Source organism: Pelodiscus sinensis, unplaced genomic scaffold (assembly GCF_049634645.1).
Source record: "Pelodiscus sinensis isolate JC-2024 unplaced genomic scaffold, ASM4963464v1 ctg36, whole genome shotgun sequence".
Taxonomy (NCBI): domain Eukaryota; kingdom Metazoa; phylum Chordata; order Testudines; family Trionychidae; genus Pelodiscus; species Pelodiscus sinensis.
The window spans coordinates 3,182,962-3,200,313 of record NW_027465931.1 but is presented as its reverse complement, the minus strand read 5'-3'; the positions used below and the strand labels follow the sequence as shown (position 1 = coordinate 3,200,313).

The 17,352-nt window shown below is 54.5% G+C and overlaps 1 protein-coding gene across 1 annotated transcript in view; it reads right to left on the bottom strand.

Annotated features, from left to right (window-relative positions):
• LOC102450345 (autism susceptibility gene 2 protein homolog) overlaps nucleotides 1–17,352 on the bottom strand; it is a 437,768-nt gene that overhangs the window by 185,234 nt on the left and 235,182 nt on the right. The window contains exon 4 of the mRNA XM_075916845.1: nucleotides 4,042–4,295. Within this exon, the coding sequence (XP_075772960.1) occupies nucleotides 4,042–4,295 (254 nt within the window). The remainder of the gene's footprint in view (nucleotides 1–4,041; nucleotides 4,296–17,352) is intronic.

Genomic DNA, 17,352 nt, shown 5'->3' with positions numbered 1-17,352 from the left:
CGGCCATCCTTAACCCCGGTTCAGGGTCCACTCAATGTGGACATGCTAGTTCGAATTAGCAAAACGCTAATTCGAACTAGTTTTTAGGTCTAGATGCACTAGTTCGAATTAGCTTAGTTCGAATTAACTAATTCGAATTAAGTTAGTTCGAATTAGTGCTGTAGTGTAGACATACCCTAAGGTGCCACAGGACTCCTCACCACTACTGCAGAAGGTTATACAATGGAAGTTACAGCTATTCGGGCATATCTGCAGAATGAACGACGAGTGAAAAGTTCAGACCCTGGTATTTGGCATAATGGATGGTACCAATAGGAGAGGCAGACCCCACAGAGAATGGGGAGATGATACAGTAGATTGGTGCGGAGCTAGTCTACAGAAACTAAGCCACTCCGCACTGGACAGGGAAAGATGGAAGGAAATAGTGAGGGAGGCATCGGACACCAACGGGCGTTGAGCCTATGGTTGTTGATGATGGTGATGAAGAATCAGAGAGGGGAAAATGAACTTTTTGAAGACCTTGCTCATCTGTAAGGGTAAAATGTTCACAAGTACCCATAAGGGTATGTCTACACTACAAAGTTAATTCGAAATAACAGCAGTTACTTCGAATTAACTTTAATAGCGTCTACACAGGCAAACTGCTATTTCAAAATAAATTTGAAATAGTGGAGCGCTTATTTCAAATTTAGTAAACCTCATTCTACGAGGAGTAACGCCAAATTCCAAATAGCTATTTCGAATTAAGTGCTGTGTAGACACTTAATTTGAAATAGGGGGCCTCCAGCCCTTCCCAGGGAGCCCTGGTGGCCACTCTGGGCACAACCAGGAAAGCTTACTCTCCTCTCCCCCAGCCCGGAGACATTAAAGGGGTAGACCCTGGCCACAGTGCCTGTGCCAGCTCCAAGCCTGCCAGCCCAGAGCCAGCAGTGGCCACCGGAGTCCCTGGCCCAGTGGCCCCAAAACATAAGCCAGCAAGACACTGGCAGCCAGCCCTCCACCGCTCCCCAGGAGCAGTCTGCCAGTTCCCAGGAGCCTGACAGGGGCTGGAGAAGGCGGGTGCCTTCCTGGTCCAGGGTGGAGATCATGGACCTTATTCAGGTTTGGGAGGGATGCCCCCAACTTCCATGATCTCCACACTAGACGGAGGAACGCGGCCGTCTGTGGTAGGATAGCTGCCAGCTTGGCCACCAAAGGCCACACGTGAACCCAGGAGCAGGTTTGCATGCAAGTCAAGTTGGTCTGGCAAGACACCCAACCCTGAGCCCTGAGCTTCCCCATCCCCTTCTTCCCCTGGCTTCCCCCTTCCAGCTCCCTCCTCCCAGGTTTCCTCCTCCCCTCTCCCACCCTCTCTCTTCCCCTCTCCCATCTCCTTTTCCCAGTCTCCCCAGAGGTTCATTTCCCCCCCCCCCCAGTTTTGTTCAATAAACCCAGTTTCTATTTTTGAACATACGTGTCTTTTATTTGACATCAGGAAGGGGGGCTAGGTAGGGGTAAGTGGAAGGATGTGAGGGAGGAATGGGGCACGAGCCCCCGGTGGGGAGGACTGGGGTGGCTCTGAGGGCTCCTTGGGGTAGAAGTTCTCCTGCAGGGCCTCCTGGATCCTGACAGCCCCCCGATGGACCCCCTCGGATGGCAGCCTGCAGCAAATCCAGCCGGGCTGATGGCAACGACCCCACAAGACGCACCGGTGTGCCCAGGGGCAGCTCTGGCTCCATGTGGCCGAGTGCTGTGGTGTCCCGAGTTCGGGCACTCAGGGCGCTCCAAGACAGGACTGCTTTGCTGTCCCTCATCGAGGTAGACAAGCAAGCGGAAAACCCTGAGAACTGTCTGTCCGGGGTGGGGGTAGGGTCCCTTTAAGCACGGAGCTCAGTTAGCCTCAGGCAGCAGCCCCACACACTAAGTCCTAACCTGATGCCCTGCCTGCACTGGATCCGGCCAGCCTTACCTTCAGTTCAGGGTCCACTCAGTGTGGACGTGCTATTTCGAAATAGCAAAACGCTATTTCAAAATAGTTTTTGTGTATAGATGACTTATTTCGAAGTAGCTTAATTCGAATTAACTATTTCGAATTAAGTTAATTTGAAATAGTGCTGTAGTGTAGATATACCCTAAGGGTACGTCTAGACTGTATGCATCTGGCGACAGAGGCATGTAGATTAGGCTACCCGGCATAGGAAAATGAAGCGGCGATTTAAATAATCGCCGCTTCATTTAAATTTAAATGGCTGCCGTGCTGAGCCGATCAGCTGTTTGTCGGCTCAGCACGGTAGTCTGAACGCTCCGCGGTCGACATCAAAGGCATTTGTCGACCTCCTAGGTATGCCTCCTGGGATGAGGTTTACCTGGGAGGTCAACAAATGCCTTTGATTTAAATATCCTGTGCCGAATTTGCATAAAAATGGCCACCGCGCTTTGCCAACTCAGCACTTTTTCAGCAAAATGAGGTAGTCTAGAGGGGGATCTGCCGAGAAAGAAATCCTTTTTCGACAGATCCTGTAAACCTCCTTGCAGGAGGCATAAGGGATCTGTCGAAAAAGGCATTCTTTCTCAACAGATCCCCCTCTAGACTGCCGCTTTTTGCTGAAAAAGTGCTGAGTCGGCAAAGCGCGGTGTCCATTTTTATGCAAATTCGGCACAGGATATTTAAATCCCTGCTTCATTTGCAATACCCTAAGGTGCCACAAGACTACTCATTTTTAAACTGAGGACAGAAAGCTTTGGCTAGCATACATCAGGGTCATCCATGGAGCTCTTGACAAGCAACCCATGTGGGGGTCACTAGTAAGTTACTGTTGCATAAAAAAGCCCCCTCCTGAGCCTGCTTGATTTTACACATGCATTTTCTGGAAATACACTAAACTGTAAGATCTAAGGTTTTAAACTGCAACTCATTGTAACCTTTGTGAAACCTTGCAACTTGCTGTAATCTTTGCAACTCTCAGCCACCTTGCTTTAAACTGCATTCTCCCCTGAGTGAATGAAGAGAGGTGTGTGTGTGTGTGTGTGTGTGTGTTTGAAGTTGCAATGCTGAGGCTGGAGCACATGGTGATGAGTCATCAGAGACCGCTGCTTTGCTGGATAAAGAGCAGTCTGGGCATGCTCCCTGGTGACAAGGTGAATGAGTCACAGGGGCCATACAGACACAATAAAAGGAGAGGGAGCTCATGTGAGACTCTATCTTTCTTCCCCTGCTCCTGAGAAACTCATCTCTACAGCCAAGTCTCTTTCCTGACCAGCTCCCCAGCCATGATGAGCAGACAGACCCTCCAGGATCTACATGCCTTGGCTCCTTCTGCAACCCATATGCCTGTGTGGGTATGTCTACACTACCACCCTAGTTCGAACTAGGGTGGTTAATGTAGTCATACGAACTTGCAAATGAAGCCCAGGATTTGAATTTCTCGGGCTTCATTTGCATGTTGCCGGGAGCCGCCATTTTTAAATGTCCGCTAGTGCGGACTCCGTGCCCGCGGCTACACGGGGCACGAACTAGGTAGTTCGGACTAGGCTTCCTATTCCGAACTATCTGTACGCCTTGTGGAACATATCTGGCAAAACCAGAGCAATGGTGGAAATGTATCATTGGACAATTTGCCCCCTCTAGAAAGTAACTAATTTTTAGCAAAACATCCTAAATCTTATTACAAAGAGCACGTGCTCCCTTCCCCACATGGGGTAACAAGAACAGCAATAGTAACACAGACTGCAATGTGTTGAAATTAGAACATGAATTTAGACTGGGAGTTTCAAGAGTGCTTAAACTCCATGGAAAATCCCAGCTGTAATAATAGTTTTACCTCCTCTCCCCTTCTTCCTTTTGTCAGAGAATGAGGAATATACAATTGTCCTGCAGGTTAACCTCAGCTCAGCATGCAGGGCTAATTCAGTATCTCTCACCAGTTACACTGCTCTTGACAGTTTCAGGAGACTATTCTGAAGGGGATGTTTGTGTTGTTTTTTGCCTGCCCAACCCCTAGAACCACTGTAAACACTGTGCATGCACTGGAGGCCAGAATTGGTGAAAAGCAGACGACCTACCTGCTGGGTGTCCTGGTATCACAAGGCTGTTGGTGAGTAATGCTGGTGGTGGTGGGAGCGTGGGTGGAGTGGCGAACATGGCTGGATGGTGCTGGTGTTGAGTCTGCGATCTTAGAGGGAAGTGTGAGGTAGCAAGATTAGAGATGGAGAGAGGCAGGGCTAGGCCAGAAGAATGGTGAAGAGGGATCTGGGGGGAGAGGGGAAGGTGTTCAGGGAGGCAGATGCCTGTTGCACTACTGGCGCTTCTGTTCCTGCTGTGGAGAAGAGAGAAAAAAGGCCTGTTACAATACGAGAGTCATAACCGTGCAGTGTCAGAGGGTATGTCTACACTACAATGTTAATTCGAACTAAGCTAATTCGAACTAACGCATCCAGACTAAAAAACTGGTTGGAATTAGCGTTTTGCTAATTCGAACTAGCATGTCCACATTAAGTGGACCCTGAACCGGGGTTAAGGATGGCCGGAAGCAGTGCCGGCAGGGCATCAGAGGAGGACTTAGAGCGTGGAGCTGCTGCCTCAGGCTAGCCGAGGGCTGTGCTTAAAGGGTCCCGACCCCCACCCCGGACAGACAGTTCTCAGGGGTGCCCCGCTTGCAAAGCAGTCCTGTCTTGGAGTGCCCGGAGTGCCCACACTGGGCACATCACACCACTCGGCCATCAGCCCGGCTGCACTTGCTGCAGGCTACCATCTGGGGAGAGGAGGCAATTGGGGGGCTGCAGGAGAGCTTCCACCCCAAGGAGCCTGCAGAGCCAGCCCAGTCCTCCCCATCGGGGGCTCGTACCCCATTCCTCCCTCACCTCCTTCCACTTACCCCTCCCTAGCCCCTTTTCTTGATGTACAAAATAAAGGACAATTGTGTTCAAAAATGGAATCTCTCTTTATTGAACAAAACTGGGGGAGACTGGGAAAAGGAGGTGGGAGAGGGGAAGAGAGAGGCTGGGAGAGGGGAGGGCAACTAAAATGATCAGGGGTTGGGAACAGGTCCCATATGAAGAGAGGCTAAAGAGACTGGGACTTTTCAGCTTAGAAAAGAGGAGACGGAGGGGGGACAGGATAGAGGTCTCTAAAAGCAGGAGTGGGGTGGAGAGGGTGCATACAGAAAAGTTCTTCATTAGTTCCCATAAAGAAGGACTAGAGGACACCAAAGGAAAGGAATGGGTAGCAGGCTTCAAACTAGTAACAGAAAGCTGTTCTTCACAAAGCAAAGAGTCAACCTGTGGAACTCCTTGCTGCAGGAGGCTGTGAAGGCTAGAACTAGAACAGAGTTTAAAGGGAAGTGAGATCAAGTCATGGAGGTTGGGTCCATGGAGTGCTATTAGCCAGGGGGTAGGAGTGGTGTCCCTGCCCAAGGTTTGTGGAAGGCTGGAGAGGGATGGCACGAGACAAATGGGTTGGTCACTGTCTTCGGTCCATCCCCTTCAGGGTCCCTAGGGTTGGCCGCTGTCGGCAGACAGGCTACTGGGCTAGATGGACCTTTGGTCTCACCCAGTATGGCCATTGTAAGCTCAGGGCTCAGGGTCGGGGGTCTCAGTGGACCCCCTTGAGTTTCATGCACACCTGCTCCTGGGTGGCCAGGCTGGCCCCACACCATTGCAGTTTTGGCCCTTCAGGTTCAACCTGCAAATCTTTGTCAAAGCAGGTCCTGCCCCTCCCCCTTGTCCTCTGGGCTCCAGGCCTGAAACCTCCGGCCTGACCAAGACAAAGGGCTGGCTGGGCGTGACTCCCTGGCTCACAATGGCCCTGGAATTCTCCCCCTTCCCCCACTCAGTGGGGTAACAGCAGTAAGCTGTAGACTCCCAAGTCTCTCCTCTGTCCCTCTCTAACCTCTGTTTCCACATGGAACCAGATATCAAACTCCCTGATTGAGTATGAGTGTCCACCGTGTCCAGAGATGGGAGCATAACTGCCATCTCCTGCATCCTAGGGAGAGTGACCACACAGCTGTTCTGCTCTGCATACTTGGCTACCCAGCCCTTCTCCTGAATCTGAGACACTAACTTCCCACTCTCCTCCTTCACCTGGGAACAATCCTGTCCCACACACACTGACTTCCCAGCAAGCTGGTCACACACAGTCACTGGGTTATCAGCCTGCTCCAATTCTCTGGCTGTTCCTGCCTCCTCTGGAACAACCCTCGGTCCCTCTGAGACTTCCCCACAACCCTCCACACTGGGATTCCCTAAACCCAAGTCAGTGGAGTCACTGCTAATGGACAAATTCTGTCCCTCAGGCACTACAACAAGTGCCTCACACAAGAAGCTGCTGCCTTTTACAGGCAGAGCTTTCTCCTGAATGCCTTCTCTAAGCCAAATGCAGGACAATGTAGCACTTTAAAGACTAACAAGATGGTTTATTAGATGATGAGCTTTCATGGGCCAGACCCACTTCCTCAGATCAAATAGTGGAAGAAAGTAGTCACAACCATATATACCAAAGGATACAATTAAAAAAAATGAACAAATATGAAAAGGACAAATCACATTGCAGAACAGGAGGGGGATGCGGGGGGCGGGGGGAGGAAGGAAGGTAAGTGTCTGTGAATTGATGATATTAGAGGTAGGGAGAGTGGGATGTTTGTGAGTTAATGGTATTAGAGGTGATAATTGGGGAAACTATCTTGGTAATGGGTGAGATAGTTCAAATGTTTGTTAAGTCCTTGTTGGCAAGTGTCGAATTTTAACATGAATGACAGTTCAGAGGATTCCCTTTCAAGTGCAGATGTAAAAGGTCTTTGTAGCAGAATGCAGGTGGCTAAGTCATTTAGAGAGTGTCCTTTCTGGTTAAAATGGCAAGAAACTGTTTTCTCTTTGTGATCTTGTCTGATATCTGTTTTGTGGGCATTAATCCTTTGGCGAAGTGTCTGAGATGTTTGTCCAATGTACATAGCAGATGGACACTTTCGGCACATGATAGCATAGATTATATTTCTGGATGCGCAGGAATATGTGTTCTTGATCTTATAACTCACTTGGTTAGGTCCAATAATGGTATCAGCAGAATGAATATGTGGACAAAGCTGGCAACGGGGTTTGTTGCAAGGGAAGGTACCAGGGTTGGTATTAGTGTGGTATGTCCTGTGGTGGTTGGTAAGAATCATCTTGAGGTTAGGTGGTTGTCTATAGGAGACTATGGGTCTGTCTCCCAGAGCCTCTTTGAGTATGGTATCCTGTTCCAATATAGGCTGTAGTTTATTGATAATGTGTTGGGCAGGTTTAAGTTGGGGGTTGTAGGTGATGACAAGTGGTGTTCTATTGTTGGTTTTCTTGGGTCTGTCTTGAAGTAGATGGTTTCTAGGTATTCGTCTGGCTCTTTCAATTTGCTTTCTTATTTCTCTGGGTGGGTAGTTGAGATTTATAAATGCTTGGTAGAGATCCTGAAGCTTCTGGTCTCTGTCAGTGGGATTAGAGCAGATGCGGTTGTATCGAAGGGCTTGGCTATAGACGATGGATCGCGTGGTGTGTTCTGGATGGGAGCTGGATGCATGTAGGTAACTGTATGAGTCGGTGGGTTTTCTGTAGAGAGTGGTGTCTAATTTTCCATTGTTGATTTGTACGGTGGTGTCCAGGAAGTGGATCTCTCGTGTAGAATGGTCCAGGCTGAGGTTGATGGTGGGGTGTAGGTTGTTGAAATCTCTGTGGAATATCTCCAGTGTTTCTTGGCCATGCGTCCAGATCATAAAGATGTCATCGATGTACCGTAGGTAGAGGAGGGGTGAAAGGGGACGGGAGTTGAGGAAACGTTGTTCTAGGTCAGCCATAAAGATGTTAGCATACTGCCCCAGAGAAACACTTCCCTGACTTCTGGGCTCTTCCTGCCCTGGTTCTGATTCCAGCCTCACCTCTGAGGCATCAGACGGGCCCTCACCCACAGGCTCACTGCCCCCCTGCACAGACACACAGCCGTCTGCCACAGGCACACATGTAGAGACACTTTCCCCTTGGTTACAGGGAGACTGACCAGCTCCAGGAAACTTTCCATACCCACATGCACCCCCTTCCCAAACCTCCCTGTTAGCTACAGGTAACACAAAAGGTTTGCGTTCATACATGCTTTGGGGTTGGGTCATCACATCAGCTGGGTAAAATACGTCTGCCATATCATAAGCATACCGCATACCCACAGAGTTATACATTGAACCTTCAGGAGGATACAGTCTCTCTTGTTCTTTTAGTCTCTTAAGCTGGAGGTCAAGTCTAGCATTTTCCTCCTTGGCTAGGGCCATCTTCTCTGCATGCTCTGCCATTCTCTCTGCATGTTCTGCTTTTCTCATCTCGAGTTCCTGATCCATCTCCTGCTTTCTCTTAGCAATTTCTTCATCTGCCTTCCGCCTTCTTTCAGCAGCCTCCTTGGCTTGCTTCTGCTCCTTTTCATCCACATCTCTGGTTAGTAACAACATTACCAGATCTAGTTTAGAAGCCCTTTTCCTAAAGGCAATGCCTCTCCCTGAGCACAAATCCTTCAGAGCCTCTTTACTTAGGCTCTCATACTGGCACTGACTCATTTCGACTGCCCTTTACCCAACCAAACTCTCAGTACTAAATATCAAATTTAGACAGCGTGGGGTCCTGATCCCAAAGCTCAATTGACCAAGATCTGTGGATCCTGCCGACTACGCCACTGTGACGGACCGGGCCGTGTCTGGGCACAGCTGAGGGCGTCCGCTCAGGGTGAATTGCTCAAATCCGGGGCTCCTTACAGCCCCCAGACTGGTGACCTCTCCAAACAGGCCACAAACCAGTCCCACAGAGCGCTTCAGCAACCTGCCTGAAGCCTCCCAAGCAAAACCCCTCCGACACCCCAGCAATATCCATGCCCCAGATGGCCCCGGGCCTATACACAGGTGGGGGGTCCTAGCACCCAATCCCACCTACCCCGAACAAGTTCTGTCCGGTTCCAGGAAACCAGCCACAAATCTCTGGTCAATTTACCCTCTGGATCTTACCCACAAATCACGCTGGGCCAATCCTTTATAGAATCTATATCTAAAGGTTTATTATTACAATAAAGAAAAGCCTGAGAGTAAGGTTATTAAAGTACAGTACGTTACATGCACCGAATCTCCCAGTCCTCGATGCAGGCTCTAGCAGAGATGTTACAGCTGCTGGTTTAAAAGTTCTTGTTGCACATCCTAGCATCAGGATGGGTTCACAGGTCTTCCAGGCTCTTCGATCCCTGCAATGCTGCCTCTGGGATGAAGTGCTGAGCTGAGAACAAAATGGCATCGACCACATGGCCTCTTTATACCTCCTTCCTGGCCTCTTCTGGTCTCAGCCGGTCACCTGGTCCTCAGCCTCTCTCTGCTGGCAGCTCTTGGGTCTCTGCCCTCCTGCTTTAGGTGTGTCTTTGGGCCATCAAGTGCCATTGTTCCACAGGGCTTCGCTACTCAGCCTGTCCATAGCAATGCTTAACCACATTCCAAGAAATATTCAGCTTCCACACAGATTCCTATCTACACACAGAGACATTATACACTCACATAAACAGTGTACACAGGATCAGCAAACAACAAGCTCCCATTCAATACCCCACATGGCCCCCTTCTATATCATTGTTGGGGCCAGCACCCCCACCTATGGGTGCAGCAGCGATCTGGCTGCTTCCCTCCAATTCGGTAATGTGACATGGGGGTTAATGATCACAATGACTTTCCTTAACAGGGCAGGGTTTGGCTTGGGTCTGACTGGACCCATTCCCTTTTCATGACCGAACAAGCTGCAGCTCACAGAGCTGTGTGCGAGTGAATGTTGAGGTGCTGTAATGGCATCTGTATTTGCACCTTTACTTAACCTGTGACAACCTTGCATTGGAATGTGTTCCCTCGTGATCATAGAACTCGATGGCTGTAATTCCCTTTTTCAGTTACTCTGTACATTCAGAGTGCTGCAGTCTGAGCTATTGCGATTATATTATGCTTTTTTACAGTGGTGCTACACATAATCAATATGATTCAGGGGGTAGCTGAGGGTACGTCTACACTACAGCGCTAATTCGAACTAACTTAGTTCGAATTAGTTAATTCGAACTAAGCTAATTCGAACTAACGCATCTAGAACTAAAAACTAGTTCGAATTAGCGTTTTGCTCATTCGAACTAGCGCGTCCACACTGATTGGACGCAGGGGGGCATTTAAGGGCGGCTGAAACCGGTTCTGGCAGGGCATCAGGTCAGTAGTTGCTTTGTGTGGCTGCTGTCTGAGGCTATCTGAGGCTCGTGCTTAAAGGGACCCCCCCGGACAGCCGGTTCTCAGCTTTTCCTGCTTCCTTGCCAACCTCACCGAGGGACAGCAAAGCGTCGGTCTCTGTGCCCGTCTGTGTCCGTGCTTCCCTTCGGGGGGGGGGGGGCCGCCGCAGGTGGCAACATGGAGCCATGGCTCGCCCTGCACCTTCTGGACTTGCTGCTGCAAGCCTGCCAGCAATGGCTGGAGGCTGCCTGGCACCACCTGGGGAACCCTGCCTCTCCACCTGGCCGCCCTGGGGGCCGTGGAGGAGCCGCGGCGGCGCCCCGGCACCGGTGTGCCCCGCCGCGTCTGGCGTCTGGACACCAGCAGCGACTGGTGAGACCGCATCGTCCTGGAGCGCTGGGACGACCGACAGTGGACCCAGAACTTCAGGATGAGGAGGGACACCTTCCTGGAGCTCTGCGAGTGGCTCGCCCCTGCCCTGCAAAGAAGGGACACTCGCATGAGACCCGTCATCCCCCTCCAGAAGCGGGTGGCCATCGCCCTCTGGAAGCTCTCCACGCCGGACAGCTACCAATCCGTCGGGAACCAGTTCGGCGTAGGGAGATCCACCGTCGGAGCGGTGCTCATGCAGGTAAGGCGCTCGTCGGCCACCGAGCCGGGGGGGAGGGGGGCTGCGAGGAGGGGATGGGCCGCCCCAGGGACAAAGGGGGGGGGCGGGAGGAGGCGAAAGCGCCCCACACCGGAGGGGTCGGGCTGTCCCAGCCGTACTACACGCCGCCAGGGGGGTTGCTTCCGGGAGTGGGGCACGGGGCACTGCCAGGACACACACGCTCCCAGCCACCCGGGCGCCCTACTGATTGGCGCTTTGCTGTGTCTCTCTCCGCAGGTGGTCAAGGCCATCAACCGGGTGCTGCTCCGCAGGGTGGTCCACCTCGCCGACCCGGACGCCGTCATCCGGGGATTCGGCGCCCTCGGCTTCCCCAACTGCGGGGGGGCCATCGACGGGACGCACGTCCCCATCCGTGCCCCGGAACACCAGGCGTCCCGGTACGTCAACAGAAAGGGGTACTTCTCCGTCATCCTGCAGGCCGTGTGTGACCACCGGGGACAGTTCACGGTCATTAATGTGGGCTGGTTCGGCAAAGCACACGACGCCCGGGTGTACCGCAACTCCTCCGTGTGCCAGCGGCTGCAGGCCTGGACCTTCTTCCCCGACCGCCACATCAGGGTCGGGGACGTGGACATGCCCGTGTGCCTGGTGGGGGATGCCACCTACCCACTGCAGCCCTGGCTCATGAAGCCCTACACGGGGCACCTCAATCCCTCCCACCAGGCCTTCAATGCCAGGCTGACCAGGGCCCGCATCGTGGTGGAGGGGGCCTTCGGGCGACTGAAAGCCCGCTTTCGATGTCTCTTCACCCGTCTGGACCTGGTCGAGCACAACATCCCTCCCGTGGTGGCAGCATGTTGTGTGCTCCACAATTTGTGTGAGCGGAAGGGGGAGGCTTTCCTGCCAGCCTGGATGGCTGAGGCTGACCGCATGGCTGGACACTACGGTCAGCCCCGCACCGCCGCCGTCCGGGAAGCCCAACGGGGGGCCGTCCGGATCCGGGAAGCCCTGCGGGAGAGCTTCCAGGTGGAGGAGGAGGAGGACTGACCTCTCCCTTGCATGCCCCACTGGGGCCTTCTTCCACCCTACCCCCCCTCCTTCCCCTTTCCCCTCCCTACCTACTGTAAAATAAAGACACCTGTTTTTCAAACAAAAACGTCTGTTTATTTCACAGAACTGGGGTGGGGGGAGGGAGGAATGAAGGTGGGAGAAGGGAGGGGGAAACCTGGGACGAGGGAGCTGGAAGGGGAGGGGAGGGAAGGGAGGAAGGGAAAGGAAAGCTCAGGGGTGGGAGTCCGGCTGACTCTCCCGTCTCGCCACACTGCGGGTCCGGGGGCGTTGGTGGGGAATGGTTGTGGAGGGTGGGGCAGGAGGGACGGGGGGTGTGGAGGAAGCAGGAGCGGAAGCAGGAGTGGGAGCAGGGGGAGCAGGGGGAGCAAGAGGGGGAGCAGGGGGAGCAAGAGGGGGAGCAGGGGGAGGAGGAAATGGGAAGCGGTCCAGCAGGCTCTGGAGGTGGCCTCGCAGAGCATGGCCCTGCTCCTCCAGGGCCTCCAGACTCCTCCGGCGCAGCCTGAGGTCCTCCTGGACCCAGTGGTCCTGGACACGGAGCTGTCGATCCAGGAACCGGAGGTGCCGCCTCTGGTAGTCCTCCTGGTTCCTGGCTGTCCTGCTTGCCCGGGCGCGGACGGCTGCTGCAGGCGGGGTGGTGCGCCCTGCAGGCCCAGGTGCTGCAGCTGTGGTGCAAGAAGACCAGCGGTCAATTACCCCAGGGGCCCAGGTGTGTGAAACCCAGCTTCCCCTCTGCAAGGCCAGGGCCCCTGCAGGATCCCCAGCTGCTGCTCCGTGGTGGGCAAGGCCCAGGCGCACGGTCCCGGGGCTCCCTCTCGCCCCAGCCCCCCGTACACATAAGGGGAACACAAGGGTACTCACAGGTGGACGCCTCCCCGGCCTGTGACGATGCAGGCGAGTGGCTCTGTGGCGTGCCTCGGGGGTCCCGGGTCCTGGGCAGGCTGGCGGCAGGCTCCTGGCTCTCAGAGCCCTCTTCCTCCTCCTCCGTGTCCAGGAGCGGGCCCTCTGCCCCGGGGTCAATCACGTCCCGGGGGGCAGGGACGGCATGAGGCTCCAGGATGCGGTCCAGGGCGTGGAAGTGGGGGCAGGCCTCCGGGTCGGCCCCTGGCAGGCAAGCCCGGGAGTAGGACTGCCGCAAGTCCTTTATTTTGCAGCGCACCTGCTCCCGGCTGCGCTGGTGGCCCCTGGCGGCCAGGCTGTTAGCCATGCGTCCGTAGACGGCCGCGTTCCGGTGGCTAGTGCGGAGATCGTGGACATTGGAGGCTTCCCCCCAAACCTCGATGAGGTCCACGATCTCCGCACTTGACCAGGTGGGCGCCTGCCTCTTGCATCCCCGGGCAGGCTCCTGGGAGCCGCCAGGCTGGTCCTGGGGAGCAGTGGAGGGCTGGGAGCCCTCGGATGGCTGGCTCATCCTGTGGAAGGTGCAGGCTGTGCAGGCACGGGTGCTTGCAGCCTTGCAACTGGCACAAAGTGAGTAGCCAGCCCGTGGCCCTTTAAGGGCTCCGGGGCCGGGAGGGGGGCATAGAGTTTCTCTGGTGTTGGCCAGAGTGGCCACCAGGGAAACCTGGGAAGCCTTAGCCTCCCACTAGTTCGAATTAAGGGTCTACACAGCCCTTAATTCGAACTAGCTAGTTCGAACTAGGCATTAGTCCTCGTAAAATGAGGTTTACCTAGTTCGAACTAAGCGCTCCGTTAGTTCGAATTAAGTTCGAACTAACGGAGCGCTAGTGTAGCGCCTAGGAAAGTTAGTTAGAACTAACGTCCGTTAGTTCGAACTAACTTTTCAGTGTAGACATACCCTGAGTAAGTCTGTTACAGAAAAAAACAACCAATGGTCTGGTAGCACTTTACAGACTAACAAAACATGTAGATGGGATCATGAGCTTTCGTGGGCACAGCCCACTTCTTCAGATCTGAAGAAGTCTATAAAGTGCCACCAGACCATTTATAATCAATATGGTACATCAGTATATATTGTATTATTGTAATTGTAGGGTGTGTCTAGACTACAGGGTTTTGTTGACAAAAGTGGACTTTTGTCGACAAAACTATACCTACACTGCCGCTGAGTTCTGTCGACATAACGTCGACAGAACTCGGCAGTTTTGTCAACGGCTGTAAACCTCATTCTACAAGGAATAACGCCTTTGTCGACAGAGTTCTGTCAACAAAAGGTAAGTGTGGACGCAGGGGAGAAGTTATGTCAACAGTTAAGGCCTCCAGGAAGAAGCCCTGGTGGACACTCCTGCCACTGCTTTCCACTCTATTGTTCCTGCCGGTAGCCATCTTTAAAAGGCACAGGCACCCAGGATCAGCACTCTGGCAGCGAGCCAGCTCCAGAGTGGACCCTGACTGCGCTGCTGTTTTTGGTGAGCCTAGTAGGAGCCATGTCGCAGGGACAAGCCCCCCCTGGCCCTTCCAGAGACATATCACCCCGGGAAGCCAGGGGCACAAAATGCCAGCCACCCTCCTGGTCTGGGCTAGAGATAAAAGCCCTCTTGGGGCTCTGGGCTGAGGAGGAGTCCCTCCAGGCCACGCAGTCCAGCAGGAGGAGGAATGCGGACATTTATGCCTGAATGGCAGAAGGCCTGGCTACAAAAGGCCACCACCCCCGCACACTGGAGCAGGTCAGGGCAAAGGTCAAGGAGCTGTGGCAGGGGTATGTTAGAGCCCTTGAGAGCAGCTCCCGCTCTGCTGAAGCACTGCACTACTGTGCGTATTATGAGGAGATTGACCAAATCCTGGGGGCAGGGGAACTCCTGCCTCCCGAGCGGCTAGTGGAGTCTGGCCTGGAGACCCCTGGTCAGCAGTGGCCACAACAACAGCCAGGTGGCCAGGAGGAGGAAGAGGAGGAGGAAGACAGCACCCGGAGCACCCAGGAGCCAGGTGCTGATGCTTAGGGGGCCTCGCAGACCACCTCGGACACCGGGGAGGGAACATCAGGTGCGTGCTGTGAGGGTCCCCCACAACATAGGGCAGGGCAGGCGGGAGCAAAGTGGATGGTGCAGTGCTGTGACATGTCATGCTGATCACAGCTGGGGGGGAAGTGGGGCACACCCATGACCGCCCTCAGGGAGGGCCGTCCTACCCCTGCACCCACACGGCTGCTAGGCACTACTTGCTCCTGCAGTCAGTGATGCCAGGTGCAGCCATGGGTCGGGAATGCAGGGATTGCCTCACAGCTGCAGGCCTCTCAGCACTCTGCGGGAACCCCAGCCATGGCCTGACACTTGTCTGTGCTGCTCGGCCATGGGGTGTGTGTGGGGGGGGGGGGGGCAGGATGGTGGCCTGCACACCTTCTGGGCTCCAGGGAGGCCGTGGGTGCAGGCCAGACCACACCATGCCTTACTGAGACACACATGAGCAGCCTCTGACCCTAGCACAGGCACTGCCTGCTGAGAAGGAGGAGGGCATGTCCTCTCAGGGAAAGGGTGAGCATGCATGACTGACGACTTTTCCCTCTTGTCCTCCACAGCCGGACCAGCTGACCAGGAGGGGGGCGCCCCACCTGCCCGACAACCCAGACGGCCGCAGGGAACCTGTCGGCACTGGCGCACCTATTTAGGCCTGGTGCGCCAGCACATCTCCATCCTGCAACGGATGCAGGACTCAATGGACAGGAGGATGGAGGCAGAGGCCCAGTGGCGCAGGCGCTTGCTGCAGGAATTTTCCCAGCAGCGCACTGATATTTGCACTGTAATGTGGGAGGCCATAGCCTTCCCCGGTCCTTTGCCTGGTCCTGCCCCCCCCCCCAGACCCTGCCCCCCATAACCTCTGCCCCCCAGCCCCTGCCCCCCCTCAACCTCACCCCCCCCCCTCAGCCCTTGCCATCCCAGACCCAGGTACAGCCCCACCTCCTGCCCAGCCCCCTACTGCCCCCATTGCACATGCAGCCGTGTGCGAGAAGGCCTCCACAGCCAGGGGCTCTTCATCCAGGTAGCCCCCTCAGCCCTGAGCCTCCCTCCCCGCTTCCAGGTTGACATTCCCCCTTCCCACCTGTGAGAGTCACTGAGGGAAGTACTTTATTTTTTTTTAAAAGAGTTTATTTTTGCTGAACAAAAGATTATTTTATTTTCGTTTTTCAAAAAACCAACAGTGAAATAAACTGTACAATTTTTTTCACCCACACCTGTCTCTGTTCTCAGTGTGACTGTGGAGCCGGGAGGGGTTTTGGGAAGGAAGGCACCGGGGGCATGGGGCAATCCCACATTTGGAAGGCCCTGGGGAAACTCATTGGCCTCCATGGGAGAATTGCTCCATTAGGGCTTCTCGGATTTGCAATCCCAGCTGGTGGGCTTGCCGGCTGGCAGCTGTCCGGGGCTGCTCAAAGTGCCTCCCCTCCACATCAGCCCGTGTCCCCCACGCAGGGAGGAAGGCCTCCCCTTTCCTCTCCACCAGGTTGTGCAGCACCCAGCATGCTGCAACCACATCAGGGATGTTGTGTTCCCCCATGTCCAGAGGAGTGAGCAGGCATCTAAACCTGCCCTTCAGTCGGCCAAAGGCGCACGTCACCTGGTAGCGAGCCCGATTCAGACGGGAGTTAAAGAGTTCCCTGCTCGCATCCAGGTGGCCGGTGTAGGGCTTCATGAGCCAGGGCATAAGGGGATAGGCCGCGTCAGCCACGATGCACGTAGGCATCTGCACATCCCCAGCTGCATAGTTCCTCTCTGGGAAGAATGCCCCAGCCTGCAGCCTGCGGTACAAGTATGAGTTCCGGAATACGCAGGCATCGTGTGCCCAGCCTGACCACCCGACAAAAATGTCTGTGAATTGTCCCCAGTGGTTGACCAGGGCCTGCAGCACCATTGAAAAGTAGCCTTTTCGGTTAATGTACTGTGATGCTCGGTGGGGCGGTGTGCGGATGGGGATGTGAATCCCGTTGAGTGCTCCACTGCAGTTGGGGAATCCTAGTGCCACAAATCCAGCCACAATGGCATCCAGGTTTCCCAGGAGAACAGTCCTGTGAAGCAGCTCTGAGTTGATGGCCGTCACCACCTGCAGAAAGGGACAAATAGAAACACACAGAACAGGACATTAGAGGGCTTGGATCAGCTGATGAGTAGTGCTCCCCCTCCCCCGGACCCCAAGAGCCACCCCCCTCAGGCAACCCCTCCGTGTCCCCCACACCCCCACAGGGTAAGGCCAGGCAGGCTTCCACCACTCCTACCCCATCCCCCATTCCCTGTGCCCGGTCCTGACCGTCCCCCTTCTCCACCCGCCCCCCACCCCAGACTGTCCCCCGAGGGTGACTTACCTCCATCAAGACAGCCCCGACAGTAGACCTCCCCACGCCAAACTGATGTCCCACAGAGTGATAGCTGTTGAGCTTCCACAGGGCAATGTCTATGCGCTTCTCCAGGGGGATGGCGGGCCGCAAGCGGGTGTCCTGGTGTTGCAGAGCAGGGGTGAGCCAGACACAGAGCTCCTGGAAGGTGGCCTTCCGCATCCGGA